The following is a 26,299-nucleotide window of genomic DNA, read 5'->3' on the forward strand; positions in this document are numbered from 1 at the left end:
GAGCGGAGTTCTGCGGGAAGACGGTAAAAAGGGCTTTCGACGACGGCATCGCGGACGTCTGCAAAGAATCGTTCTTCTCTTGCTTTCTTACTGCTTTGAATTCTATTGCGAAGCCATTCTCTGAGATCAGACATTTTCTTGTAAATGTAAGTTGACTTGGCAACAAGAATCATCCAAGATATATGACACCTTGCATAATGTAAATCTATATGTAACTATAACATTATTGAATGATTTGCGGAGAAAAGTGGGTCCCGCGGACACCGTATATTCCATAGGTCGCTTTGCGCTTGAATGAGTACACTACCCCGGATCGTCATTCTTAGGTCTCGGGCCTGATGTAAAGAGCTCGTGAGACGCACCCTATAAAATCAATGCCAGAAATGAGCTATGAAGACTTTTCTTTCTTGTATTATTGTATAAAGTTCAACTGGTGTCAGACAAAAGGTCTAAAATTGCTCATGTGGATGATACGCAATAAAGATTAGATATCTTTTGCACTTGCGTCCACCGTCCTTGCCCACATATGCCCGCTGCAACGGTTTCTGTTCGGACATACCGGAGAAAAGATGCCGTAAAAGTACGCAACAATTACATTAAGTCTGCTCCCCTTGGGCACTGAGCCAAAAGAGAAAAGATTATATTAAATACTTTCTTCGACCCTGCCAGAATAGACAGCGCGAAACCAAGCACCGTCGGAACATGAAAATCAGTCTGAGATGCAATACTTGGGAGTAACAGTAGGTCTTTGTAGCTCAAACTGCACCCTCGCTCTTCGTACCTTTTGTCATCACTGGCACCTGCGTTGGTTTGGGCATTAAGCATGCCAAACATGTCTTGCTCAAAGGTGATCATGTCATTGTGACAGCGCGTGATCCATCAACTTTGGTTGCTTATCAAAGTGGAATCCAGCTAATGAGCGTTCGGACTCGATGAAGGATTCGTAAGATTCCGCTGTTTCACGGGCCCGACGCCTTTACAGGCAACTAAAAGCAACTGTCCAAAGTCATCGACGTTCGACATATGGCCAACCTCCCACTCTTTCACGAACTCATGATACGAGACGACGTGCACCGAGTTTGGCCCTGCTGGAAGCGATTGAGGTTCACGCCTATGCCAACCAAACTGCGACCTTGAAGAAACGGGCAGACCGACTAGGTCGCCGATCAAGTGCCATGTTTTGTATTTCAAAACGTGGTAAACCCCGCGGAGTAGATATGAGATTACGACGGTCCGTCGTGCGCTCTCGTACAGCTCCCAGGTTTCTGCTGTATCGTATACTGCCGGTGAGTCAGCATCCTTCAGCTCAACTGTCCACTGGCCCAGCAGAGGTTCTTGCTTCTCGGCCATGAACTGGAGGTGTATATCCCCACTAAATAACATCAGGGTATAATAAAGTATCAGAGCCTGTAGTGTAGCTAGCTTCTCCACAAATGAACAGCGTCGAGCGTCTGTGGCTAGCCTCTCCACCTCAGTATCTATCAACTGCTGAACGACTCTTTGATTCTCATCTGTCCGGGCCTTGAAAGCGGCGCAAACTGCGAAGGCGGTGCGCAGCCTCGGCTCTTGTGCATGGCGAATAAATGAATTAGACCCGTGTTGCACAAACATATCTATATATGACATGAAGGCGCGAGTGCAGAAATTCCACGTTTGAAGATCATCTACCCGTGGCCAGAACTCGAGGACCCGTTTTTGGAGGGGCGTCGGATCCTCAATTGGGATCGATTGGATAAATCCGTCCCAGCTAGCGCTATCCAAAGAAAGCAATTCTGAGATAACTCCTTGATCCCAATCGCTGCTTGCGTCGGGGTTGATTATTAAAGCATCATCGCATTGGAATGACGCGAGCCCGTTGTCTGTCCCAGATTGGAGTTCTGGTAGCTGCTCGTATTCCTCTGGTTGAGTGGAAGGAGTATTAGGCGGATACGAATACTGGCAATTGAGCGATTTCTGGCGACAGCGCAGGCAAGCCGGAAGACTCTTGTCACACCGTCGCTTGGCGGCGACGCAGGAATGACAAGCTGACTTGCGGAGGGAGGACATTCTCTTGTTCTGCGACGAAAACGATTCTGCGTCAACTCGCTAATCAAGAATTCAGATTTGCCTTCCGATGTCTCCAACAAATTATAAAGTACGTGGGTGTATCTCTCGTTGAGAAATGCTTTGCTTACAAAGACAAGATGTTACGCCTTTTGAGGTGTGGCGAGGTGTGGCCGGATTAGAAATTATCCGTACGGGTAGACCCTACTTGGCTCTAGGGCGATTCATCTATTGTTCTGATTCTCACAGTAGTACATTGCGGAGGTATTGCAGTTCCGAGCTTGTTATGTTAGTAGGAACCAACAGACCCTGGCTACTTACTCTCGCACCGGCGCGGTGCCGAGTCCTTGCCGATCTGCTGCTTTCCTGCATATATGATGTTTAAGCGAATCGCTCTCTGACCTATTATTAAGTTCTGATTGTTTCCTTGCTTTCTCTTCTAGATTGAATCTACTATCTGACCTGCACCATAATCGCCCCTTACCTGATCAACAGGCTTATCTACCCTATGAGTAGATTCCGTAACAAACCAAGAAGCTTAGGAATTGTCATGGTCTAGTTCCTACCATAGGAAGCTTAGAACTGTTATAGAACCTCCGTACGAAGTCCTGATATACTTATCATTCAGCTGAAGCTTTGTGAACTACTGACCGCCTTTCCCTCTTTCCTTGTTTTCTTTCTTTAATGAATCCTTCTTGTGCATAGGACACACTATCAATTGATACAATTTAGTCTGACCCATAACAAGAACCACCTCCGTCGAAAGCACAATCATGAATATATGATGTATGATAGAAATAGCCTATATATTGCTCAGTGACGAGTCGGGCAAAGGTACAGTAGCTGGTTGCTTCTTACATGGCTTGAATATCATCATATCATCATTTTATTTTGTGGTATTGGTTCCTAATGTCCAAAATCAAATTTCTGCGCGCAACCCCCGGCCTTAGACAGACATTCTCGTAGCCTCAGTCTCGCAAACCGCGCGAAAGACTCGCTCCAGTACCTTTCTCATCCGTTGCAGGTCCTGGACGCCCACAGACCAACGCGTAAGCGTCGCAATCGAGATACGCGTCAGTTCCTGCCAATTCTCCGGCGGCCGCAGAGGCCCATCGGCGATCACAGCGGCCAGTATGATGAGCGTGCAGCGGAAGGTCCGGCGCAGGACGAGCCATGTGCCGCCGTGGCGATCATAATTAGCGCAGCGCATGATGCAGTTCACGCAGAGCGTCATGTCGCGCTGCGCCAGGGCGACGATGGATGGCGTCGGGGGTTTGGTAGGCGGGTAGTGTAGACAGTAGTAGGCCAAGGGGCGGAGGATGTATTCGTTCCATTCTTCGAAGCGGCTTTCGAGGTAGTAGGCCATCTCATTAATTGGTTGAGATGCCGGATCCCAGCGCATTGTTCGGGGGAGGTGAGATTGCCTATCAGGACGGTTAGTCTCCGGAAGACTTCCGGGGACAGGCGATATGCGTACCAGTCGCATATTTGCTTTTCTGACTCGTAATACTGTCGGCAGACGAGGTCGATATTCTCAATCCAGTTCTGCTCGCCCTTCTCGTAGACGACAGAGAGGACTTCATCAAACGTGCGCCGGAGTGAGATCTCAGCGAGATAGAAGAATAAAATGAACTCATTCCTCCGAGGCGAGAACAAATCAGAAATATCGCCATCATCGCCGTCGTCGTTAGGGATTAAATATTTCAGAGTTTCTGGAGGGGTGGGGAAAGCGGCCGGGTACTTTAAGCCTGTAAGGTCACTGGCGAGGGCGATGCCGAGTTCTGTGGCGAACTCTCTGGAAGTCACGGTCAGCAACACAATCTCCACGATGACGAGAAGATCGATAGTAGTGCTTTGATAGACTCACCTCTCAGCCTTGTGAATGGACCAAAACGCCCTCTGTTCCAAATGATAGCTGATAGTAGACGGCCCTGATTCCATATGAGAGTCATCTTGGCCAGTCATACGACGACGACGGTCTTGCCCACGCCGCTGCATGTGGTGAAGACGCAGCCGTGTCGCGGCTTGCTGCAGATACATCCAGGCCTGCAGCGGCCGGAAGGCAAACCTCTCAAAAAGAGATGCGAAGTAGAAGCACTGGACATCGATGAGCGACGAGCCGAGGGACCCGAAACGTCTCTGGGCGGCCTCATAATAGGCCTTAGCCGCGTCGTCGTCGGACGCCGACATGACGTCCGGGGGAACAGTTGAGTCGCGGCGAGCTGCGGATGGGGACGGTGCAGAGCGGACATAGGGCGGAGGTGTCCAGGCGCGGGAGTAGCTGGCCAAGGCGCAAGCAAGAAGCTGGAAGTGTATCTTAGCGGAAAGGATGCACTATATTTCACATGGTGTGTCATGCATGAAAGAGCTAGATCGGCGCTGGGCATGACTGGGTAGGAGAGGTGAATGGAGTTAGACTTACTACTATGCAAGATTTAGCATCCCAATCTAGTCCATCCTCCGCCACAGACGTCGCAAATGACAATAGGTCGTGGGCGTCCAGGATTGGATTCCGACAGTTGACCAGAGCAAGAAACTTGTGAGACAACGTGACGAAGGCCTGGTCGCGCACGCCCGGGCCGAACAGAGGTGTCGTCTTGGGCTTCTTCTGACCAGTGCCACCATAAACAGAAGCAGGTGATGCCGATTCCCTAGCTGGCATGAAGACCGATTCGCGCTCTTCACGCTCTTCGTCGTCCCCGCGCACATACTCATCGAAGATGAACGAGTCGACCTCAGCGTCTTCACCAGTCATGACATCTACGAAAACAGGCCACTTGAGGATCGACTCGCACTTGGTGTACTGCAGATACGCCGTGGCTGACGACGAGTACGAGGGCAGGTAATCAGGCACAGCGCTCTCCGTCTCGACCGCCGCACCGCCACCGCCGACACCAGCGTTGCTCTCGCAGTCGACGACACTGTTGCCGCCGCCGCCACCGGCCAACGCGCTCGTCACAGATCCGCCCATCTCGGACGCCGCCCCGCTGCTGCGCGCCCCTCCCGCGTCAGATAAAAGCATCGACGGCTGCCGGGCTAGCAGGCTCTGAATGTCGGCAAGGCGCTCGAGCACCTCGCGGTGCCGGCTCGCCGCCTCGTCGAGCCCGACCTGCGATCCGTCGCCCTCGGAGCCGTCGGTGTAGACGCACCGTGCCTGGTGGTGCCGGCAGGACCCGCAGACGGGCCGCACGTTGTCGCATTTGGTCTTGCGCAGGCGGCAAAACTGGCAGGCAGCGAGGGCGCGCTTGCGGCGCACGTACGGGCCACCGCTGGTGATGTTGCTGCTGGCTGCTGCAGGGTTGACGACGACCGCCGCCCTTGAGGCGGGTTCGGCGGTGGTCGCGGGGCCCGTGGTCGACGACCCCGCCGGCATAGACATGGCTTCATCCGGGGCGCCCGCGTCTGGGGCACCTCCGGGGTGGTCGGTCGCAGCCGACAGCCGTTCAGTGAAGATGCGCGGTTCCGTCCACGTCACGGGGGCCCGCGCTGGTGGAGGTGGTGGCTGCCTCCAGTCTGACGGAGGAGGCCGCCGTGTCGTGTGCGGGCTGATGCTCTCGCTGTCAGGCCCTGACGAGGCGCGTCGTTTTGCAGGATTCTCAGTTGTGGATGCCGGCTGCGATGGGGCAGTCTTGTTTGACAGTGTGGTGAGGTGTATGGGCATGAGAGGCCGGAGCAGAGGGCCCTGAGGAGCGATGGGGCGGTGGTGGGTGGTTATCCATGTTTTGTTCCAACTGTCTTGTTCCCCTCTCTTCCGTCCCGTCGACTTTCCGCCTTCGCGATGAACTGTTGCCCGTCTATGGACGCGTCAATTGGAGTTGAGGTCGACGGGACGACCCTAACTGCCGAGCACAAACCCTCCCAGATCAATGGCCGCCTCTAATAAGAAGTAGTCAGGAAGGGCAATACACTATTGATACCCAAAAAATCCACATAGTTTTCGACTACTTTATAAATCATTTCGGTCTTTAGGTCGACATATGCGCATCTTAAAATAATTTCCGGGATTAAGTCAGTCTTCTAACTGTCCAGTGTGGAACATGTTAACGCGTAAATCTCCGTGATTGTCAGAAGCAGCTAGATCTATATCGAGGTTCGAGAGCCATAAATCGTTCCAAATTCATAAAATTTTGAATGCAGAAATTCAAACACTCCATGATTCTGTAAGACCTCATCATTGCAAATATAGGGCCAAGTGTCGGCCTTTTCGTGGTGGCGGAAGTGTGTCGAGAGTTTGAATTTGGCCACTTCTGACGCTCAACAAAATAGACTTCGTGCTCAGGAAGAACGTACTCCAGCTCGCTCGCTCAATTCCCCAAGAATCTACCATTCTATCTAAGCAATGAACATTATGCTTCTGGACATCCCGGATAGGGTTGCAAAGACGCTCGACCTTCCAGAGTCATGCACGATAAGCCCTGTCCAAATTGCTATAATCTCTTGATCGTAAATTCATCGGCAGAAACTCTACTGTCCACACCGGCCCGCATTCATACTCAGCTACTGCAAGCTTGAGATATTTCAAGTGACGCTTCTACAATAGCCAATGCTAAAATGTAACGAAGATAGGAATGCAGGTCCAGCGATTAATCCTTGCGAGCCGGCTGCTCCCCCAGCTGGGTGGTGGTGCCGGCGTCGGTCTCTATGTCAAGAGCCTTCTCGCTGAGCTTCTCGTGCCGTTGAACAACGCCAGTGCACTGGTAGCCTTTACGAGAGAAACAAATAATTAGTCACGTCATTCAAATGCAAACTGGCCAAGAACTGAGAGAGGATTTTGCTGCACATACTCTTGAACTTGCGAGTGGGGACCTTGTTGTAGAACATCTCGTCGATGTTCTCGAGGGAGCGGCGATGAGTTTCCTGCAGGAATATGTGTATTAGCGGGAGGATTCTAGTTGAGGAGACTGGGTCGTCTTAGATTTTATGTACCGGAATGCAGAAGAAGACGAAGGTGAATGCGATCAAGTTGGATCCCAGCCATATGAAACCAACTGTGATAGTGTTAGCCGTTAGATATTCTTTTACCAAAGGGAAACAAGGATATTTCATGGGAAACGATCAGTAGGCAAATCGTAAAATAGAATAACAACGTACCCTTGGGACCAATGTTCAGAGATTCGGGGTTGATAAAGTAAGGCGTGGTGAAGGCAATCAAGAAATAGGCGATAAAGCCAATACCGTTACCGAAACCGAAGGTCATGGCACGCAGACGATTGTTCGGGATCTCACTGGCGACGATCCATGAGGTCGGGCCGACAATAGCAGCATAAACAGCCTGGAAAATCACAACCATAGCCACGATCGTCTTGCCGGTAGAAACGGTACCAGGGTCCACGGTCCAAACAGTCGCGATGACAAACATGAGAATGGCCTGGATACCGAATCCAGATAGCAGAACGTGACGACGCCCGACGAAGCGGTTCAGGAAGACACCAGAGAAGGCTCCGACAAGGGACATGGTGGTGACGATGATGGAGTCGATGAACGGTCTCTGCGAGCCCGAGATTTGGAAGAAGTAGGTACTGTAGCTGGAGATGAACGGGAAACCAGACGCGCCGTGCATGGTACCAGCAGCCATGGTCAGCATGGTCCGGCGGCGCTCGGCCTCGCTGAACATGAGGCGGACAGCGCCCCAGCCGCGAAGCGTGTTGTTCTTCTCGGCCTCGATAGCCTCCATAATGGCGACGATCTCGGCGTCGATGAGCTCGGGCGGGAAGTTGGGACCCCGTAGGCGGTGCAGGTTGTCCCGAGCATCCTGCTCGCGGCCCTTCAGGACGAGCCAGCGGGGGGACTCGGGGATGAAAAAAGGCATGACGATGCAGAAGACCGGGATGACGAACAGAGTGAACAGGGGGATCTGGTAGGAGAGGCGGGACTCAATATTCGAGGTCGCATTGTTGATGACGGCGCCGATGACGGTGCCAATGCAGACGGACACCTGGACGAAAGTGACTAGGGCACCTCGGAGATGCAGCGGGGCCGCCTCGGAGATGTAAATGCTGGTGAATCCGATGAAGAGACCGTTGGAGACACCGAACAGGAAGCGGCCAAAGATGATGGCGCTCTTGTTGGTAGACAAGACAAGAATGAGGTTGGCGCCAATTCCCGTCACAGAGCCCACAATAAAGTTCTTTCTGCGGCCCAGGCGGTGGGTGAAGAACTCGAGCGTGAAGGAACCGACAATGACACCCACGTTCATTATACTGGTGATGGACTGCTGGAACGAAGGCTCTATGCCATAGCCGTTGGGTGCGTTGCGGTCCGGGTAGCCAAAGACCTTGAGGAAACCCTTGAGGGCCTGGGCGGCATTGATTATGGAGATATCAAGACCGTACTGCAGCGTGGCGAAGGAGACAATGAAGCAGTAAAGGATGGTGCGAATGTATGCCTTCCACGACGTGCTACCCTCGCGCATGGCGAGGGTTGGCTGAGCGTCGGTTGCGTCCGTCATCTTTGCAGCACAGGAGACAAGGCGTTGATGACTGTCTCTTGAAGAGGCTGCTCGTCTTGCGGCCCTTTAAGCCCTTGTCAAAACAACGATGGATGACACCCTTCCGGGGAAGAAGAGAATTGGCTGAATAGAAGAGAGCACAACCAGACAAAAAAGACGAAACCGACCAACAAGGATTTGAAGGCGCGTAATTAATTAGAATCGCGTCTCATTGACTAGAGTGCAGAGCAAGAGTTCTATTCTATCTGCAGACCGAGAAAGAAGAGAGGGTGAGAGGGAGAAGGGAAAAGGAGAACGTCTAGATTTACTCCCGGCGGAGGATGTGTGGCTTTTTGGGCGCCATACCAAACAGAGCAAAATCGAGATACAGCTCTACGCTAAATTCCACCCCCAGTTTTTCTTTTCCCTAACATCTCGAAGGGGGAAAATACTTAGACAACCCCGCGTCAGCATCCCCGATCTCCAGAAAAGTAGCCTGTGTCATGGATGTCAGGGTTTCCAACTGTGATGGCCACTCTGATATCTCGTGCTGTGTTCATCGTAAAGTCGTACTTCCTACCAAGTCACAGCATTCCAACTGCGGGGAACGAGAGAGCTGTCACAGAGTAAGACTCGTAACGCGCGCTCCTCTTCCCTACCCCAGGTTTGTTCTTCCCCAGATCCATAACGCTGGTAGCCAACTGGAGGATCCGTATACTAAGATGGTGTCTATGCTTTTTCGAATTCTTTCCCATGATGGCTAACGCCTTCCCCGCTCCACGCCAAGAATCACTTCCCTGCCAGACGGGACGGCTACTGAAGGGAGACAAGCCAAGTACGTCTTAAACCGAATTGCGCATGAAGCGTACGGATGAAAAATGCCGGGGAAAGACGCGGACAAAATTTGTGGAGAAAAGCGGGTTGTTAGCTTTCCCCGCCTTTCTCCACAACTTTCGTCCGCGTCTTTCCCCGACGTCTTCCATCTCCTTAAACTGGTGGGGATTGGGTGCAGTTATGCAGCCCGAAAGGACGCCTTGTTTATGTAGATTCTGAAAAGGAAGAAGAGCCGGTCGTTCCCTTCCCCTATCCCAAGTTTCCCTCCTTTCTGGGGCTCCTCTTTCGTCCGCGTCTCTCCGCGAATCGGTCAGAGGCGACGGGGTTGAGGGAAACTTTTTAGGTAAGATCGTCCAAGGCGGCACATGTTGCTTATATTTCGCATCTACTTCTAATCGCATATATTTGGCACCTCAGGCATCTTGAAGGCTTAGCCTAGAGCAACTCAGTCTAATGTACTCCAACTCGCACACAACATCCCTCCATTGATCTACCTACCTAGAGATTGTTTCCTCGCCTTCCAAGTGCTACGCAGCTATACCCCGTCCATCCCGTCAAAATGGCCGGTGTTCTATACATCGACCAATCCTTCAGCAAGGTCACTGTCAAGCCTGTCCACCCCACTTTCGGCGCTGAGGTTCAGGTTTCTGACTGGGACAACCTCGACGATGAGGGCGTCCAGGAGATCAGCAGAGCTTGTAACAAGGTAAGCCCGATTTTCTTATAAAAAGAAAAAATAAGTAGAATGCTAATCATCCATTGCTCTATGCAGTATTGCTTCGTCGTCTTCCGGAATACCGGTCTTTCCGACAAGGCCCATGTCGAGTTCTCTAGAAGACTAGGCGACCTCGACAACATCAGCCGCTTCATCACCGACGAGCGTAAGCTGCGGTACGAGTATCTGGAGCTTTTCGACGCCGGAAACATCGCCGATGACGGCACTCTCCTCGACCCCGAGAGCACACGTGCTCACCACAACCGGGTAAGTAAATTCAACTCTCTCTGCGACACCCTCAATGCTGTCAGGTTTACTGACAGAATTCTATCTAGGGCAACCAGCTCTTCCACACCGACTCCAGCTACAACTTCCGCCGCGCCAGCTACTCCCTCCTGCGCGCCGTCGAGCTGCCGCCCAAGGGCACGGGCGGCCAGACCGAGTTCGCCGACACCCGCACTGCCTTCGTCGAGCTGCCAGACGCTCTGAAGCGTGACCTCGTCAAGAACAACTACGTCGGCTGCCACACCCTCGCCCAGTCCCGCAAGCTCGGCTCTCCCGAGTACTTCAAGGCCGTCGACCCGAGCAAGTTCCCTATGGCCCGCCACCGCCTCGTCCAGGTCCACGAGGGCAGCGGCCGCGTCAGCCTCTACGTCGGCGCGCACCTGCACCACATCGAAGGCCTGTCGGACGAGGAATCGGTCAAGCTGCGCGACATGCTCAACAAGCACGTCACCCAGCCCAAGTATATTTATACTTTCGACTGGGAGCAGCCGGGGGACATGATCATGTGGGACAATAGGGCCACGCTGCACCGCGCGGCAGGCGGCTCCTTCGCCGGCAAGTACCGCCGCGACCTGCGCCGGACGACAGTCCACGACGACAGCGCCAACGCCTGGGGCCTCAACGACGCCGAGGGCGTCACGGCGCTTGGCTACAAGGTCAGCGCTAAGACACTCGACTCCGCCGAGGTTACACCTGCGGCTAAGACGACCGCATCTAGCACGACCGCTCCCGTCCCTGTTGTTGCTGCTTCGTGAATAAAGAAACTCGGTGATAATTTTCGTGTTTAGAGGAAGGTGGCCACAGTAATTTCCGCATTTTGTAGGTATGGCAAGGCGGTTAAGACAGTTCCAGACTGAAATAGCTTTATATGTGTGCAACAGTAGTTAAAGGGAGATGGGAAACTGGGAAGTAGTACTGTATCAATGGTGGAAACATCTCCCAAGGTGTTGGATCCCTTGTTCAGATGGTATTGTCCTGTTACCCTGATTTGCACTACTCATGCGTTAGGGTTAGACATATATCTATAATACTAAGTCGTGACCCACACTTACATGCTGCATAGGATAAAGGAGAACTGAAGTTATCTAAAGATCATCAGGCTACTAGGCACCAAAGCCGCCCTCCCCACGTGATTTGCAGATCGTCTATGGACTTCATGGTATTCCACGGACGTTTCATACGCAGTGTGATTTTATGTACTGGGGTAATGTAAGGTACAGTACAAAAGCACATCTTTTTGCTCCCTCTGTTTGAAGCGGCCAGCTGAATAAATGATCCGCACTAACGCCTTGGCAGAGGGGCCATGAAAGAGTTTCTCAGTGTAAATTGGTCAAGGCGATTTCGAGAACGACTGTACAGGTGTTGAAGAGAAATCGGAAGATATGAAAGGTCATAGAGACGTCGCCTCTAAAGTTCTGGAACGGGCAGGGCCTTTGGCCGGAATCCACATCCAAATGCCTCCGAATAAGGCATGTCGTAGATCCGCGACGCTCTGCCAAGGATCTGCACTGTTAACCAAGAAAAAAAAGACCCGTGTGCTGCTGCCTAGAATATTTCTCCTAGCCTGGTCGGAAGGACCGAGGAGATTGCTCGTGGTTTTGAAGATCAAATTTGGGTCTTTTCGGTGACGGTGGAGCATCGGGGCTTGGCGGGACCAGTAGACGAAATATATAATATATAATTGTTTCTACTCGCTCCCTGCACCCAGGAAACATGATAAATTGTTTCAGCTAGGTGACATTCCGGTTGACTCTAGCTGAAAACCCCCCCCCCCCAAAAAGTCAAATCTTTTATAAAAAAGGAAATAATTCTAACATAGAAGGGAGCATCGCCCTAGTATCTCGACCATTTTTAACACCATCCTATCATAGTCTTATCACCAGATCAACTACATCTTTCTTCAATCAGCAAAGCTACCCCAGACGCATCCCCTCAACTCATATATTTGACCTTTCTTGCGCTTTATTCGTCATGCTACCCTTGCTTTTTCAACTTTGTTGCGGATTAGCAACCGCTATAGCCATAGCTAGCGAATTCTCTATGCCTGATGAAGGGCGACCCCACGAAAGGACGATCATGGCCTGGCCGGGGAACCAAAACCGAAACTATCAGGGAAATGGTACCCTCGTGCGCATGAAAAATGAGTTAACGGCTATCGCCAAAGCCATCTCTGATTTCGAGCCAGTGACTCTGCTAGTCAGCTCCGAACAGGCCTCCGATGCGCGCAGAAGATTTGAAAGATGTGGCCAGTATGGTGTGGAAATCGAGGTCATGGGCATAAATGACTTAGAGCCGTGGATGCGTGACGTCGCGCCTACGTTCGTGTTTGGCGAGGAACAGCGTTCTGATCTCAGTGGTGTCGATTTCAATTTCAACGGCTGGGGAGGACGTTATCCGTCTGATAATGCACACCTTTCCCGCCAATTCCTCCGTGATAATGGAATCCCTCGTGTGGATGCATCGATCGTACTCGAAGGCGGGGCTCTAGAAACGGACGGTAAAGGAACTTTGATGGCCACAAAGAGTTCTATTATGAACCCAAACCGCAACCCCGGCATGAGTCAAGAGGCTGTTGAGGAGGAATTCCACCGGGTTTTAGGGGTATCTAAAGTGATTTGGGTGCCCGGATTGAGGCATCACGACGTGACCGATGATCACATTGACGCCTTGGCCCGTTTCGTCGCCCCTGGAAAAGTCGTGTTGAGCCGTCCCGCTCCAGACAGTGGGGTTTGGACAACGGTTTATAACGTGACCAAGCACATCCTATCCCAGGCCACTGATGCGAAGGGTCAAACTCTGCAGATAATTGACTTGCCTGAGGCGGACACAAACGAAGTAGACATGGTAGTGAGCTATGTCAACTATTACCTTGTGAACGGTGCAGTCATTTGCCCACGGTTCGGAAGCTCTAAAACCGATGAGAACGCCAAGAGGATGCTCCATAGCCTTTTCCCTGAGCGAGAGATAGTCCAGGTCTACATCCACGAGATTGCACTCAATGGCGGTGGCATCCACTGCATGACTCAACAGATCCCTGCATTGGAGACATGAGGGCTACCAGTGTGTTCAATGGCTGGTTCAAGGGGAGTCTGTGATATTACAGACTCTGAATGTCAAGCGCCGTTGATATCTGTCAGGTACAATTGCCCCCAGGTAATTTATCCAACTGCCGCATCCTGACGCTGACTCGCCTGGCATTCTACCAATCAGGAAACTGTGCTCCGATATGGACGGATTCCACCTGTATGTAGAGTTTTTCCTATAAATATGGACATGATAGCTAGACCTGAATACCATCATTGTCAATCATTGTCACATGACACTATCTAGTAAATTCACTAGTGGATACGCAAATTCCAGACTCCGACAACTTTCTCAATGGTCCGAGTGCATGTCCGTCAATTTGAGGGATGCAGGAAGAGGGGCTTTGTATGTTACAGTACCAATCCACGTAGTAGAAGATTTGCACGGATAAAGTATATCTATATAGCTAACCAATGTTACTCTTAAGGTTCATCAAATGCTTTGTTAGATGCGTAGCGAGCCGAATGAGTTTTAAACCCCCGGACGCGTCGCTGAAGCCGCTTGTAATCAACGCCGAATGCGTGACCGCTGCGACTTCCGGTTTTCCACAATCATAGTAGGCTTCCAAAGCCTCCTAGAGGCGATCCTCAGTTTCATCTGGTTTTTTGGGCATGTGTGCGGGTGTGGGTATGACTTTAGAAGACAGTTACACGTTATAGTGAGTTGGTCTGGTCCGTAGCGGCGGGCTTTTCCTCGTCCCACCACTCCACTTCTTCACTTCCCCGCATCACCGCACTTCTGGTGGACTCTCATCGGTAGAACTTCGGGGGTCTTCATTTGAAGCTAGACAGGCCCGGTAACCGACCGTCGGGTAAAACGGCACCGTAGCGAATAAGATATGTGTAACGTTCGGCAAATTGAAAAATGACAGAGCCGGTACCATTCACCTACATGAAATTATCCAGGTTTATTCTCAGCCACCGACGTCCGTAATTCGCATCTCCACCCCCGGAGTTAATCCCAAGTAACTTCGACTACGCCGAGTATTGCCTCGGATGCAGACATCGCCGAAATGAACTACAACGAAGGCCATGTCGAGAAGCATAAAAGCGCACTGCGACCCTCTGAAACTCTGTTAGAACTCCCTTGATCTGCCTCTCCTCTATTGTTCCTTCTACTCAAGATGGTGAGCCTCTTGCTTAAAACTGCCGTTTTGGGTAGTTTTGTCAACGCCGCACTAGAACCCTCTAGATGGGACCCGCCAGGTGGCTATGGGGGTGCTCCAAAAGTGACTATCAAGAACGGAACTATTGCTGGCTTACACTCTGCAACGTATAATGAAGACTTGTTCCTGGGGATTCCTTTCGCCCAACCTCCAGTAAATGAGCTCAGATTTCGCGTTCCACAGAGCATCAATACCACCTTCAAAGGTAGCGCACCACCATAGAATTTCTTGTATCACCCGTATACTGATGGTAGATTCAATGACGTGCAGGAACTCTGCATGCAACAGAATACGCACCAGAATGCGTAGGCTACGGTGGCGACGATATTGGGTACACAGTGTCAGAAGACTGTCTTTACCTGAACGTGATACGACCATCAGGCTATGAAAACGAGAAACTACCCGTCGGTGTGTGGATTCATGGCGGTGGCCTCTCCATGGGCGGGACCCAAGACGAACGGTACAACCTGTCTTTCATCGTCGACAACAGCGTGCAGATTGACAAGCCCATTATCGGTGTCAGCATTGCATACCGCCTCAGTGCTTGGGGCTTCCTAACCTCACAGGAATTCCAAGACGCCGGCCAAACGAACTTAGGACTTCGTGATCAACGCTTAGCTTTGCATTGGTTGCAAGAGAACATCGAAGCGTTTGGAGGCGATGCCGAGAAAGTGTGAGTCCTCCTTCAGCCCTTCGTCCTGTCACGTAATCCTCATTTTTATTGCCAGGACAATCTGGGGCGAGTCAGCAGGTGCAGGCTCTGTCGGCTGGCATCTCACGGCCTACAACGGCCGTGACGACAAGCTCTTCCGCGCCGGCATTATGGAATCCGGCAACCCTATCAACTATAACAGTTACCATGATAACACTTTCTACCAACCTATATACGACAACATTACATCTCAAGTTGGTTGTGCGAACGTCACAGATAGTGTTGACTGCCTGCGCCGCGTGCCATACTCGACTCTCAATGCCATTTTCAATTCGACATCGTTATCTGGACTCGTAAGTCAATTATCGTGTTGGAAGTTCCGGCGAGATGGCTCTGACTTTTCTGCCCATTCCCTCTAGTTCCAGCCCATCGTCGATCGTGACTTGATCCAACGCTGGGGCAGCATCCAACTGGCCGAAGGCGACTTCGTCCACGTCCCCATCATCGATGGAGCGAATACTGACGAAGGCACGGCCTTCGGCCCCACTGGCATCAACAATACCCAAGACTGGATCAACGCCATCACTGACCCGTCAGGCCAAAACCCCATCGCCGCAAACTTCGTCCCCCAGATCATGGCGGCCTACCCCGATTTCTTTGCCGACCTCATCCCGCCTCCGGCGGAAGTCCCTTGCAACGTCGTCTGGCCACCAGACTTCGGTGCCGACTACCGCCGCAGCTCCGCCTATTTCGGCGATCTTGTCATGATCGGCAACCGGCGCGGCACATGCCAGACCTGGGTGAGCAAACTGATGTCTAAAACGGTCCCGTGAGACATGGCTGACCACCCAACCTATCGCTTCATAGGCCAAGAATGGTGTCGACGCCTACTGCTACCGCTTTAACACCATCCCCGCCGGCATCCCGTGGTACACTGGCGTGACGCATTTCCAGGAAGTCGCCTTTGTCTTCGACAACATCCACGGCTACGGCTATAACACCGAGCACGGCACCATCAACCCCTTTCAAGACAAACCAAAGTCATACATTGAACTGGCGAAGCTCATGAGCCAGAGCTGGGCGTCGTTCATCTACGACCAGAATCCGAATAACTATACCGGTCGACACGTGGGGACGGCAGATTGGCCGGTGTACAGAGTGGACGAGCCGCGGAATATCGTGTGGGACGCGAACGTGACGGAACTCGCGTATACGGAGCCGGATACGTGGAGAGCGGCTGGGATCGAGTTTATCTTGGCGCATCAGCTGGATTACCACAGATGATTACCAGCGTTGAGAATGGTCTGGCCGCGGACAGTTCAAAGGAACATTCTCCCGCTAGCTGTCCAAGCTCTTATTCATAAGAAACTCACTGTACAGCGTGTGTGTGAATATATTTACCCCGACCCCTCGCCGGAGTTGAAACTCTGAATCGAGACACAAGTGTGATGATCAGATTCAGCCTATAAGAAAAGAACCAGCTATATGTAGTTACAGTAGCTGATCTCTCTATTGCCTAACGGAGTGAGATTTTTACAGGCAGCCACTCCTACAGACCTATATATCATATGATATAGGATCCAATTGCCGAAGCAATATGCAGGCTAGCACGCTGCTGACGCGCGTTGCGCACGCGTGGCCCTGAAACGGTGATGAAAATGAAAGAGAAGGACAAGAAGCCAAAAAGTTAAACACATCCGCTTGGCTGGTGCTAGGCAAGCGTTGGCCAATGAGGTGGGCTCAGATACAACGGGATATGAACTAAAGTCTGGGACATATAACTAGATTCTTATACCCATCTAGTATTTCATTCAAACTCCGTATATGTAGATACTGTTTTCTAGGACGCCATACGCTCAACACGAAGCTGTAGCTCCTTGACCAAATCTATCCCAACCCTGGTAGACTCATCCAGGTTCTCATCCGGTAATTCAAGCAGGTCATTCTGTGCCTTCTCCGAGAGATCATTGGAATCGTCTGGATAAAACGCCCTTGCGTACAGCATCTTGCTAAAGCCAGCCATGTTACCGACTTTAACTTGCGCCAGGCCATCCTCATATCGCTTCTTGGTGCCCTCATGAGTTATCGTCCAGTCAGCGTCAGTGGTACCGGTGACGCGCTTGACGCTCTCAAACATGTCGTTTTGGCTGACTGCAAAGCTCTTAATGTACACGCCCTTGTTGAGGAACGTCGACAGAGTAAGGCTCTTATCGTTTTCGTCCTCAGGCAGCTCGTTCAGGCTCAGTACCTTGGCTACAGCGCGCCCAACCTGCGATAACGTTGAAGTCGAGTTCTTAGTGTTGCCATCGTCGTAAATTGTCAGGGAACGCTTGTCAAAGTCGAACCCAAAGCGCGCATCCCCGCCCGCCAGGCTGTAATCGTACCAAAACCCACAGCACACTGTGATCCACTGCATGCCGAGCCTCTCAATCTCATCCCTGTTGGCCTTGGCCACGGGCCCCAGCAGCGTGTCCTCGCCGAGTTTAATGTTGTCAATGTCGGCACCGTACCCGTTAGGCATGATGTAGGGAACGCCAGATTTGGCGGCTGCCTGGACGAGCTTGCTGTGGGTGTCCCGGGGAGCAGTAGGGGCCATGGTTATGATAAAAAATTGCTGGCCCTTGAGGGCGGCAACAATGGTGGCCTCGTCATCGTAGTCGACTGGGGCGACTAGGACGCCCGCGGGCAGTTTGTTACCGCTGCCTTTGCGGGAAATGGCCGTGACTGTGTGTCGTCCGGTCTTTAGAAGGGCGTTGGCAATGTGCGATCCAATTGTGCCTCCAGCCTAAGTGTATTTGTTAGTGTTGCTGTACACATGGTGATGGCCGATAGGTTTGCTTACGCCGACAATGGCAACTCTTTCAATGGCATTCTTGAAGCCGACGGACTGGTTTTTGGCGTACTTGGGCATTTTAGTTCGGTTGATTATTGAGAATTTATCAATTGTTGCTATTATGGTCGAATGAGGCGGTTGAGGTATTTAAACTTGTGAGCGAGTGGTGATTGTCTGGTTAATTCTCTCTGGATCGGAAAATATCAGACTATTTATACTTCCCAGATTCTCAAGTGCTCTCTAAATCTCTGAATTCTCTCCATCTCAGCCTTGTCATACCTGATCGGGTTCAGAAATCTCGGTCAGAGGATCTAACTCCGCCTTCTACGGAGAATATCCTAGTTAGATAAGTCAAAACATCAAACCTGATTCGCTAGGAGACGCTAGCGCAGAGAACTAAGGAGCTACAGCGGGCGAAGCCAGGAAATTAGAGGCAACGATGGCGGGAGGCTGGTAAGCCCGCGCCTCTCCGCCGCAGCAGCCGCCTGCAGCGATCCAGTAACACTGTTTGATTGGGGTCTGGTGCAGCGGAAGGTGGCTAAGTCCGCAGTAGCCGCAGGTAAAGCCGCAAGTAAAGCCGCACGTAAAGCCGCACAAAACGCATGGCAGTGATTACACCTACGGACCGACGGACTGATGGAAATCCGATCATATTTGCAATCTTCGGAATTACAAATAAGAGAAAAAATCCAGACTAGGAGCACAGATTTACATATACTCTATTGCGCCTCGCGCCAGGGGCTATATTTCTATGAGCCTGCTGTTCAACACTCGAGCAAACACCTGTCTAAGAACATAATACAGGAAATAAGGCAAACGCAAGAGGAGCACTTTTTGGTAGTGTAGTCTATCATAAGCGCGATGCTGAACTTCATTAGATCATCCCAGACTACCACAACAGGGCTTGATAATTTACATATTGAATATCCGCTGAGTAATGGCAATCAATATTCAACGACCCCCGCGACACTATAACTGAATGTCAGGACCGAGCATTGATAGATATGGCTCGATGAAGAACTGGTCCCAGTCCAACTCCCAGTCCATATCTGGCACAGCAGTGTTGGATTCGGATGCCGCGGGAAAAAATTGATAGCTCGCCTCAACAGCTTCCAACTGAGCAAGTTCCTTTCGCTTCTTCGCCATATTAAGAGTGAGTAGATGTCGCGCCATCGACAACGCCTCACGCGTCAGTCCTGTATCGGCGGCCTTGACAAGGTTCTCCAAGCCTTTGAAAGCAGCGTCAATGTGGACAGAGGCGGCCGGCGTGTCAATGGCCAATAGGATGCAGGCATATTGGAAGACGCTGCCGATGACGTTCCAAAACAGACGACCCTGGTTAGCTTGCTGCTCGGCTGCCTCCACTCCGGCGTTGCCGCTATCAATGACGAGTTTGATTACCTCGTCCGGTATGCGGATCTTGAGCTGGTAAAGACGACGATAGAAGCAGAATGCGATATCCGCCTTGGTCACCACCAGGAACGGATGCATGGTTTGGAATTCACCTAATACCTTGAGACGCTCAAAAAGCTCCTCACTCGGAGTTGGGGGCTGCCATTCGAGTTGGAACGGGGAATTGGGCGACGGGATGATCTGGATTAATTGAACAAATTGGTCGGCAACGGACCCTGATACCGGGATGATAGACTGGCAGGTCACGGCCCGAAAGTGTACAGGCGAACGATCGTACTCATAGGAAAGCATGTTATGCCCAGCCCACGAGATCCAAAAAATCCTCCTCAGTCGGTCCACATCATGTCCGAGGACCGCGGCACCGGCGATGGACGCCATCTTCTTGATGTTCTCTTCTTCGTGCAGCCCTATCGCTTCACAGAGGTGCATTTGGGTGCACGAAGCGATCCAGGCATTGCTGGGGCGGGTTGTGGCCCGTAGGTAAAACACTCGCATGCCCCACGCGACGATATGGTCGATACCATGCAATCGCATAGAGGCCGGATCATCGAGAATGGCTTTGGCGTACTGCACCAGGCCAGACTCCCGCGGGTGGCTGTTGGGGGATAGGAACGACCCGAGAGCGGCCACACCAGCGGCCACGGCGGCAAATGCGACTGCGTTGCTGCCAGAACTATGATAATAATCCCGACATCGCTGGGCATAGATTCTTGGGTCTATCACGTCACCGATGGGGCCCAATATTGAGAAGTACACTCCTGAGAAGAATCCGAGATCTTCCTCGGAGATGAGATTCCCCAGAAAGCAGTGAGCATTGGATGCCTCCTCGGGGCGAATGCCAAAGTTGTAGGCAAAGGACCGCACTTTGGGAGGACCGTCGGAGCCAAGAGCCATACCCAGGATGTGTGGGAATGCCATAGCCGCCGATGCCCCAGAGTGTCTGAACTTTTGCTCGTCAAAGATGCCCGGGGATACGCCGGCCACGACGGTGGGACTCTTCGTCGACGAGCCGTCGGCTTCGCGGGAGCTTCGCTCCATCTGAGACCGGCTGCCTGAACTGCGTGCTGCGGGGGTCCGGTTTCTCAGACGACTTTCACCGTCGGTGATGACGCGCTTGGCGGAGGGTGGAATAAGTGCGCCACCACCCGTAGTATCAGTGGTGTTGTCGCCGGCGTACCTGCAGTTGTATCCATAAGTGGTGCACATGCCACAAGGATACACGGTGTCACATTTCCGCTTGCGCTGATGGCATGGGATACATGCCTTTCTCGAGCGCTTGCGCTTGGCAATTGTAGTCGACATGACCGGCAGAAGGCTATGAGCATCAAAGCCTACTGATGTGGCCATACAACTGTAGTAGAGATGATCTTCTGGCCCATCATACGGGGATTGAGTTGATGCAATTATGGTATAAGTGATTTTCTATCAGCTAGCGATTAAACGTGCGTTTCGCTAAGCATGGGTCGTGGCGTGTTAGCCACCGCTAACGCGTAAAGTGGCCCTGAGTTCAGGATTATGATTCTTATCAGATGGATACATCTCAGTACCCGCCCCCTATTAAGTCGGGCCTTCACCGCTCTCGCTAGTGAGGGCCAGATTTACTTGGGGGCTGGCACCTGGAGGCGGGTGGGCTATGGGGCGGTCAAGCGCCGGCTCGCGCTCCAAAGGTACGGGTGGAAAGACGACCGTTTCTGGCGTCAAAAGCGGTCATTTTCGGCGTCGATTTCATAAGTCCTCATATTCTATATGTAAAAAAGCCGAGATAAAATGAAGTTCTCCGCCATTGAAAAGATATATAGACTAGTGTATGGCTATTTCCAGTACATTACAGAGCTCCCAATCTTGTGACTTTCTTTTATAATGCATTTCAGGGTCATTAAATAGAGTAGTATAAAGAAGGACTGGCGTGTTTCACGAAAGTGCTTGGAAGATAATTAGAGTGAAGAAAGCGGTGAAGCTGATTTCGAGCCCGTCTGTATAAAAATATACTAGTTGTTTGACAGGAAGAAGGATATTCCGACTTAAATATATCGACTTTGGAATCTCCACTCAATGTATTTCTATTATATTCACCCATCCCTCTAAACAATACCCACTCATCATACATAATGACGACACCTCTCCCCGACCCGCAAGTAACAGAAACACCAACAAGACACCCAACAATCTGCCTCGCCCTCTCAACACCCCTCCTCTCCACATTACGACGAATCCTGCCACCAAAACCCCATTTCACGCTCTCAATCGGTAGCGGAACAGGCCTCCTCGAAGCCCTCCTGGTACAGCATGACCCCTCCGCTACCATTGCAGTGGAAGGGGTTGAGGTGGACTCCGCTGTGAATCGGTATATACCTGAGCAGGATATGCACGTTGTTCCTGGCGCGTGGGCTACTTCGGGTAGGGCGTTAGCAGCCGCAGCTTGGTTGTTTGTTTATCCTAGGGAAGTGGGGTTGGTGGGGGAAGTATTTGGATTTGGGAATGGGTTTGGGTAGGGGTATGGATCTGGGGAGGGGGAGTGGAGGTGGAGGTGAGAATGAAGGTAAAGATCCAGCTGTGAATGTGCAATTGATCATATGGCTTGGCCCGAGGGTCGACTGGCCAGATTATGAGGGTGTTTTTGCCAAGTCGTTATTTTCGGCGTTGACCTTTTTGGGGGAAACAGAAGGTCTGGCGCCGTACGAGGTTGGGGTTGTTGCGAGGCGAAGTGTGTCTTGATTGTTGTTGTTGTCTGTATTTTTATTTTGTCACTACTTATACCCATTTGATTCTCATCCCAGTTAACGAATAAAATAGAGAGAGAGAGAGAGAGAGAGTTATAACCAAATAAACCATTTCCATAAGCACTTATCAAACTCTAAAAGACAAAAGTCACAACCACGAAAACCACACAGAACCAACCAGTCCAGACAGATACACATAACCTAACCATAATAACACAAGAATAAGAACCCTTTTATCACTTAAAAGTCGTCCGTAAAGCAGCAAACCCAGCATCCATCTTCTTTCTTGAACACCGCCTCAGACTATGTAACAAGATCAATCAGTATCACATCTTTTACACCCAGATCACAGCCTTTCCTTCCCACACCCCCCAAAAAGACGGCAATAAGAGAAAGAGAAGAGAAAAGAAAGAAGAAACTCACATAAGGCTTTCCACATGACGCCTCCGCTTGCGTAGCATAACACTCTCCCAAACAGAACGAATTACCCTCATCCGTCCCGGTCGGCCGGCCGATGACAGTCGGCCGATTCAGGTCTTCGTTGAAGGAATCCGGCATGGCGAACTGCGCGTGTATATGGCTGGCGAGGAGTGAGGTTGTTAGGAGGAGTAAGCTGGAAAATTGCATTTTGAATGTCTTTGGTACCGCTGGTTCGGTCTGTTTGGGCTTGTGGTTGGGTTGTCTGGGTTTGGGGTGCAAGATGGGTATATCGATTTGGTTTACGTTGGATTGAAGAGACTTGGTCCGGAGGTTTACAGGACTCGAGTTGTGTATGAAGGGTTATTTCCTTAAAATTGTTTTTCTGTTTTCTTGTTACTTGATTGACTCGAGCAAGGGACGCGTTTTGGCATTGTTGGTGAGTTGCGCGTGTGGAATGTGGGTGTCGCCTGTTGGGTGGGAAGTGCATACATACTCATCTCCTTCGTATGTATGTACCCATTATGCACTAGATAGATATAGGAGTACATGGCAGGCTCGACTATTCATAAAGACTTATTGTATGCAGCAGAGCTGTGTTTTTGGTTAGTCTCGAGTATCCTAGTATGTCCGAACACTTTTTATACATGTATCCTTTTGGTGAGCACAGACATAGTATCCTAGAAGATTCATTTGTTTTGTTCCTGCATACCATACCCAGTCTACTGTAGTTAGGTCAAGCTTGGGAACTGTTAACACCACTATGGCAGTGATATCACCAACACAGCTAACTTCTCGATCTGTCTGGCAGAACAAATGGATTTTACCACGGCACGGGTTCCTGAAACCTGGGATGACGCATAGTGGTGACAGCATTACCCGCACACTGCGTCAGTATCCAACACTAGAACAATTAGGTAGTTAGCTTTTCCCAACTTGGTAGTTAGTAAGTAGGTAGTGGGCTGCTGTCCTAGGTAATACTTCCGTCAGTGGCCCTTGGCTCGAATTCCGACAATCTTTCACTTAAGTTAAAGATAGTACAGAGTACCTAAGTAAATTGACCGGCCGCGAACTAAGACACCCCGGGTGATGCTTCGTTCTGCACGGTTCTGTGCACTGCTTCTGCGAGACGATAAGCCTTCGAATCCGTGCGCCTGGCACAGAACGAACAGGTCAAGGCCATGATAGGGGAATACCCAGAGGCAAGAGAAAAGGACGAGGAAGATCAGAATAGAAACACTAACGGCAGGTCCTTATCGTCTCACATCTGAAGCAGCTACAATTTGTTTTCATGCCTCATCGCCATCGTCACTATACCTTCTCTGCTTATTATCTTGGAAGCTGTACCGTTGCCGAGACACCCTGGCACCGCACGGCGTCTATGCTGCGGAAAGCATCAAGAGCGCATGGATGCCCTGCGTTTCGTGACTTTTGACGCCGTTCCATGCGGTCCATCATCTGCAACGCGTAAGGTGTCCCGCAAATAGCACACACTGAGCCCAATGGCTTTGTTTGTGGAAGTTGGACACCGATGATTTCGTACAGAGTATTCCTGTCGCGAGATACCAGCTGCCTCTGCGCCATGTATCTCGCCACAGACAATGATTTTGCCCACGCAGAGGTTGCTCGGGCGCTGTCAAGATCCCGCACAACCTCCTAACCGGGCCCGATGAGTCTAACTATCTGGTCCAAGGGCAAGTGTTGTGTGTCTGTTCTCGGTTTGCGGGGGGAAGATTGGAACCGTAGGGCCGCACTGTTCTCGGTTGTTTGGCTCAGGGATCTGGTCTGGCCTCAGGAGGGAGCAAGTCAGCAAGCGATGTCCTGAGAAAGAGGGACCGACAAGAGATTCTTACGGCTGGGCCGCTAACATTTTGGGGTTGTCAGCACCAGCGAGGCAGCTGCGCGACTAGCAGGACCCCCTCCAGTGACTTTAGCCCTTTGTGAGTATTTTCGAGGCCACTATCTTCATCACCGGCGGGGTGAAAGATCTCAATGACACGGGGGGGAGAGAGAGTCGTACCCACGAGGCTCTCCCTTTTGGCGGCATCGCCATCAGTATGCGGCAAGTGCTGAACAACAGACCTTCTTTTGTGGTTTCTTTTCCATCGACAACAGCTCTTCCTGCTGTTCTGTTCTGCCTGGATACAGCCCATGTCCAGCGTGATGCAATGTTTGAATGTTGGGTCCAGCGCGTCGGACCTCTCAACTCGGGATCGGAAGAGAACCCTCGGTCGTTCATTCTCGATGAATGATTCCCCTTTACACTCATGTCCTGCTGCTGCACCGCTTCGATTCCGCTCGCGGTAGAGTCACGGGGTGCCGCTGGGAAGCCAGACCAGACCGAACGCAACGAGGGATGAATAATGGAGTCTGACCTGGTTGATTGGCATGCGAGGAACAAACCGGTCAGGCCAATAAACCAAGATCGACCGATATTTCCCCAGATTCCATCGCCAGTGGTATTGCCTCCTGGGTACTTTTGTGCTGCGGAGAAAGGAACCCGTCACCGTTATTGGCCGGCACTTTCTTCCGTACCCGAATCGGTGAAGCATCCAGGTCCAACTCACAAATCCCGGGCCATTATTTCATAGTCTTTTCGAGAAGCATCAGCTGTTCCGTGGGGCAACGGTGGTGTTCTTCTTCGAACGGAACTCGACTCGGTCCCGACGGCAGCACCTATTTTGGTACTCATTGTTGATCCACCTGGATGATTCTTACTCCGCTTGATTCTTACCTACCTGTACTCTCGAGGCCAGAGTGAAAGCGAGTCAGTCAGTGTCCGGCTGCTGAGCGTCTCACAACTGTATGGCTGACCGCTCTGTTTCCTCTTCTTCTGCCCTCCTTCTCCACCCTCTCCCCCTGTCCTTGGAGCTGGTGGGAAACGCTGGGGCCTGTCCTAGTTCATGTTCTGATCACCCGCAATCATGCGGCAGGTAACCCTTCCCTCGTCCGCCCTGCTAATCATGCAGGGCCCCAGCCAGACGTAGGAGCCCCGGTTCAACCTCTCCCACGCCGTGCCACCTCATCTCCTGTCCCCGTCGTCTCTTGTCAGCGGCTTCAATCTCCATCGATAGACGATAGCCAGGATGTCTCGCAACACCCCAACGATCGATCCGTCCACCGGACAAGCGCATTCCTCCTCGGTGCAGGACAGCGCAGCAGCACCACCAACGCCCCCACATGAATCACGGTAGGTACAAGCTTGCTTCCCTTGAGAACATCCACATCCTCGAGACACCATACAATGTGCCAGTGATTCTCATGGTGAATGCAGCGATGATCCCGCGACCCACGAACGGAGCCAGGATCTAGCAGACGGTAACCAGGAGGTCCGCTATTACCGCGGATTCCTCGAGCGGCTGTTGGATCTCGTCACCCACGGGGAAGAGCAGGCCGTCAACCGCATGATCTCTGTCATTCGCTCCGGTGCCTCGCACGACGCCATCCTCGCCGCCCTTGCCGAAATGTCTGGCGAAGCCAACCACCACAACAACGGGATCATTGAATCATGAGGCACTCAGAACTCTTTCTCTCTCTCAGCACGGCAGGAAAAAATCAAAAAAAAAGAGAAGATGAACAAATGCATCGCAAGAGGTACACCGCACATTCTGTGGATTGGCTTGTTGGTTCGACCTCTGTGTGTGTGTGTGGGTTTCTGCCCTTGCTCGGTGAATGTTCCATGATATATCGGCTTGAGATGAGATGAGAAAA

General features: G+C 51.5%; 10 protein-coding genes across 10 annotated transcripts; 5 read left to right on the forward strand and 5 right to left on the reverse strand.

The window, feature by feature from the left end:
* Positions 1-912: 912 nt before the first annotated feature.
* N7510_008504 (Zn(II)2Cys6 transcription factor domain-containing protein) lies at positions 913-2,046 on the reverse strand (the record flags this gene model as incomplete). Its single annotated transcript, XM_056980429.1, has 1 exon — positions 913-2,046. The coding sequence occupies one exon, from the start codon at positions 2,044-2,046 to the stop codon at positions 913-915; it is 1,134 nt and encodes a 377-aa protein (XP_056830638.1).
* A 943-nt stretch (positions 2,047-2,989) lies between these two features.
* N7510_008505 (uncharacterized protein) lies at positions 2,990-5,704 on the reverse strand (the record flags this gene model as incomplete). The annotated part of the gene is made up of 4 exons (XM_056980430.1): positions 2,990-3,467; positions 3,521-3,838; positions 3,911-4,377; positions 4,466-5,704. 4 exons carry the CDS (start codon positions 5,702-5,704, stop codon positions 2,990-2,992), a joined length of 2,502 nt encoding a protein of 833 aa, XP_056830639.1.
* Positions 5,705-6,626: 922 nt separating this feature from the next.
* On the reverse strand, positions 6,627-8,491 carry N7510_008506 (uncharacterized protein; the record flags this gene model as incomplete). The annotated part of the gene is made up of 5 exons (XM_056980431.1): positions 6,627-6,745; positions 6,828-6,900; positions 6,970-7,031; positions 7,135-7,649; positions 7,977-8,491. 5 exons carry the CDS (start codon positions 8,489-8,491, stop codon positions 6,627-6,629), a joined length of 1,284 nt encoding a protein of 427 aa, XP_056830640.1.
* A 1,372-nt stretch (positions 8,492-9,863) lies between these two features.
* Positions 9,864-11,059, forward strand: N7510_008507 (TauD/TfdA dioxygenase family protein; the record flags this gene model as incomplete). Its single annotated transcript, XM_056980432.1, has 3 exons — positions 9,864-10,010; positions 10,077-10,286; positions 10,355-11,059. 3 exons carry the CDS (start codon positions 9,864-9,866, stop codon positions 11,057-11,059), a joined length of 1,062 nt encoding a protein of 353 aa, XP_056830641.1.
* A 1,285-nt stretch (positions 11,060-12,344) lies between these two features.
* Positions 12,345-13,355, forward strand: N7510_008508 (agmatine deiminase family protein; the record flags this gene model as incomplete). Its single annotated transcript, XM_056980433.1, has 1 exon — positions 12,345-13,355. The coding sequence occupies one exon, from the start codon at positions 12,345-12,347 to the stop codon at positions 13,353-13,355; it is 1,011 nt and encodes a 336-aa protein (XP_056830642.1).
* Positions 13,356-14,550: 1,195 nt separating this feature from the next.
* On the forward strand, positions 14,551-16,489 carry N7510_008509 (Alpha/Beta hydrolase protein; the record flags this gene model as incomplete). The annotated part of the gene is made up of 5 exons (XM_056980434.1): positions 14,551-14,758; positions 14,824-15,226; positions 15,282-15,558; positions 15,625-16,005; positions 16,073-16,489. Coding segments are annotated over 5 exons (1,686 nt in total), but the record flags the coding sequence as incomplete, so codon positions are not given.
* A 556-nt stretch (positions 16,490-17,045) lies between these two features.
* Positions 17,046-18,116, reverse strand: N7510_008510 (aromatic alcohol reductase; the record flags this gene model as incomplete). Its single annotated transcript, XM_056980435.1, has 2 exons — positions 17,046-17,990; positions 18,048-18,116. The coding sequence occupies 2 exons, from the start codon at positions 18,114-18,116 to the stop codon at positions 17,046-17,048; spliced, it is 1,014 nt and encodes a 337-aa protein (XP_056830644.1).
* Positions 18,117-19,007: 891 nt separating this feature from the next.
* N7510_008511 (C6 zinc finger domain protein) lies at positions 19,008-20,798 on the reverse strand (the record flags this gene model as incomplete). Its single annotated transcript, XM_056980436.1, has 1 exon — positions 19,008-20,798. The coding sequence occupies one exon, from the start codon at positions 20,796-20,798 to the stop codon at positions 19,008-19,010; it is 1,791 nt and encodes a 596-aa protein (XP_056830645.1).
* A 761-nt stretch (positions 20,799-21,559) lies between these two features.
* On the forward strand, positions 21,560-22,166 carry N7510_008512 (uncharacterized protein; the record flags this gene model as incomplete). The annotated part of the gene is made up of 2 exons (XM_056980437.1): positions 21,560-21,939; positions 22,040-22,166. 2 exons carry the CDS (start codon positions 21,560-21,562, stop codon positions 22,164-22,166), a joined length of 507 nt encoding a protein of 168 aa, XP_056830646.1.
* A 2,689-nt stretch (positions 22,167-24,855) lies between these two features.
* Positions 24,856-26,100, forward strand: N7510_008513 (uncharacterized protein; the record flags this gene model as incomplete). The annotated part of the gene is made up of 2 exons (XM_056980438.1): positions 24,856-24,896; positions 25,863-26,100. 2 exons carry the CDS (start codon positions 24,856-24,858, stop codon positions 26,098-26,100), a joined length of 279 nt encoding a protein of 92 aa, XP_056830647.1.
* Between the last annotated feature and the right edge of the window lie 199 nt (positions 26,101-26,299).

Source organism: Penicillium lagena (genome assembly GCF_028827675.1).
Source record: "Penicillium lagena strain IBT 129212 chromosome Unknown utg000006l_segment0_segment0, whole genome shotgun sequence".
NCBI lineage: Eukaryota > Fungi > Ascomycota > Eurotiomycetes > Eurotiales > Aspergillaceae > Penicillium > Penicillium lagena.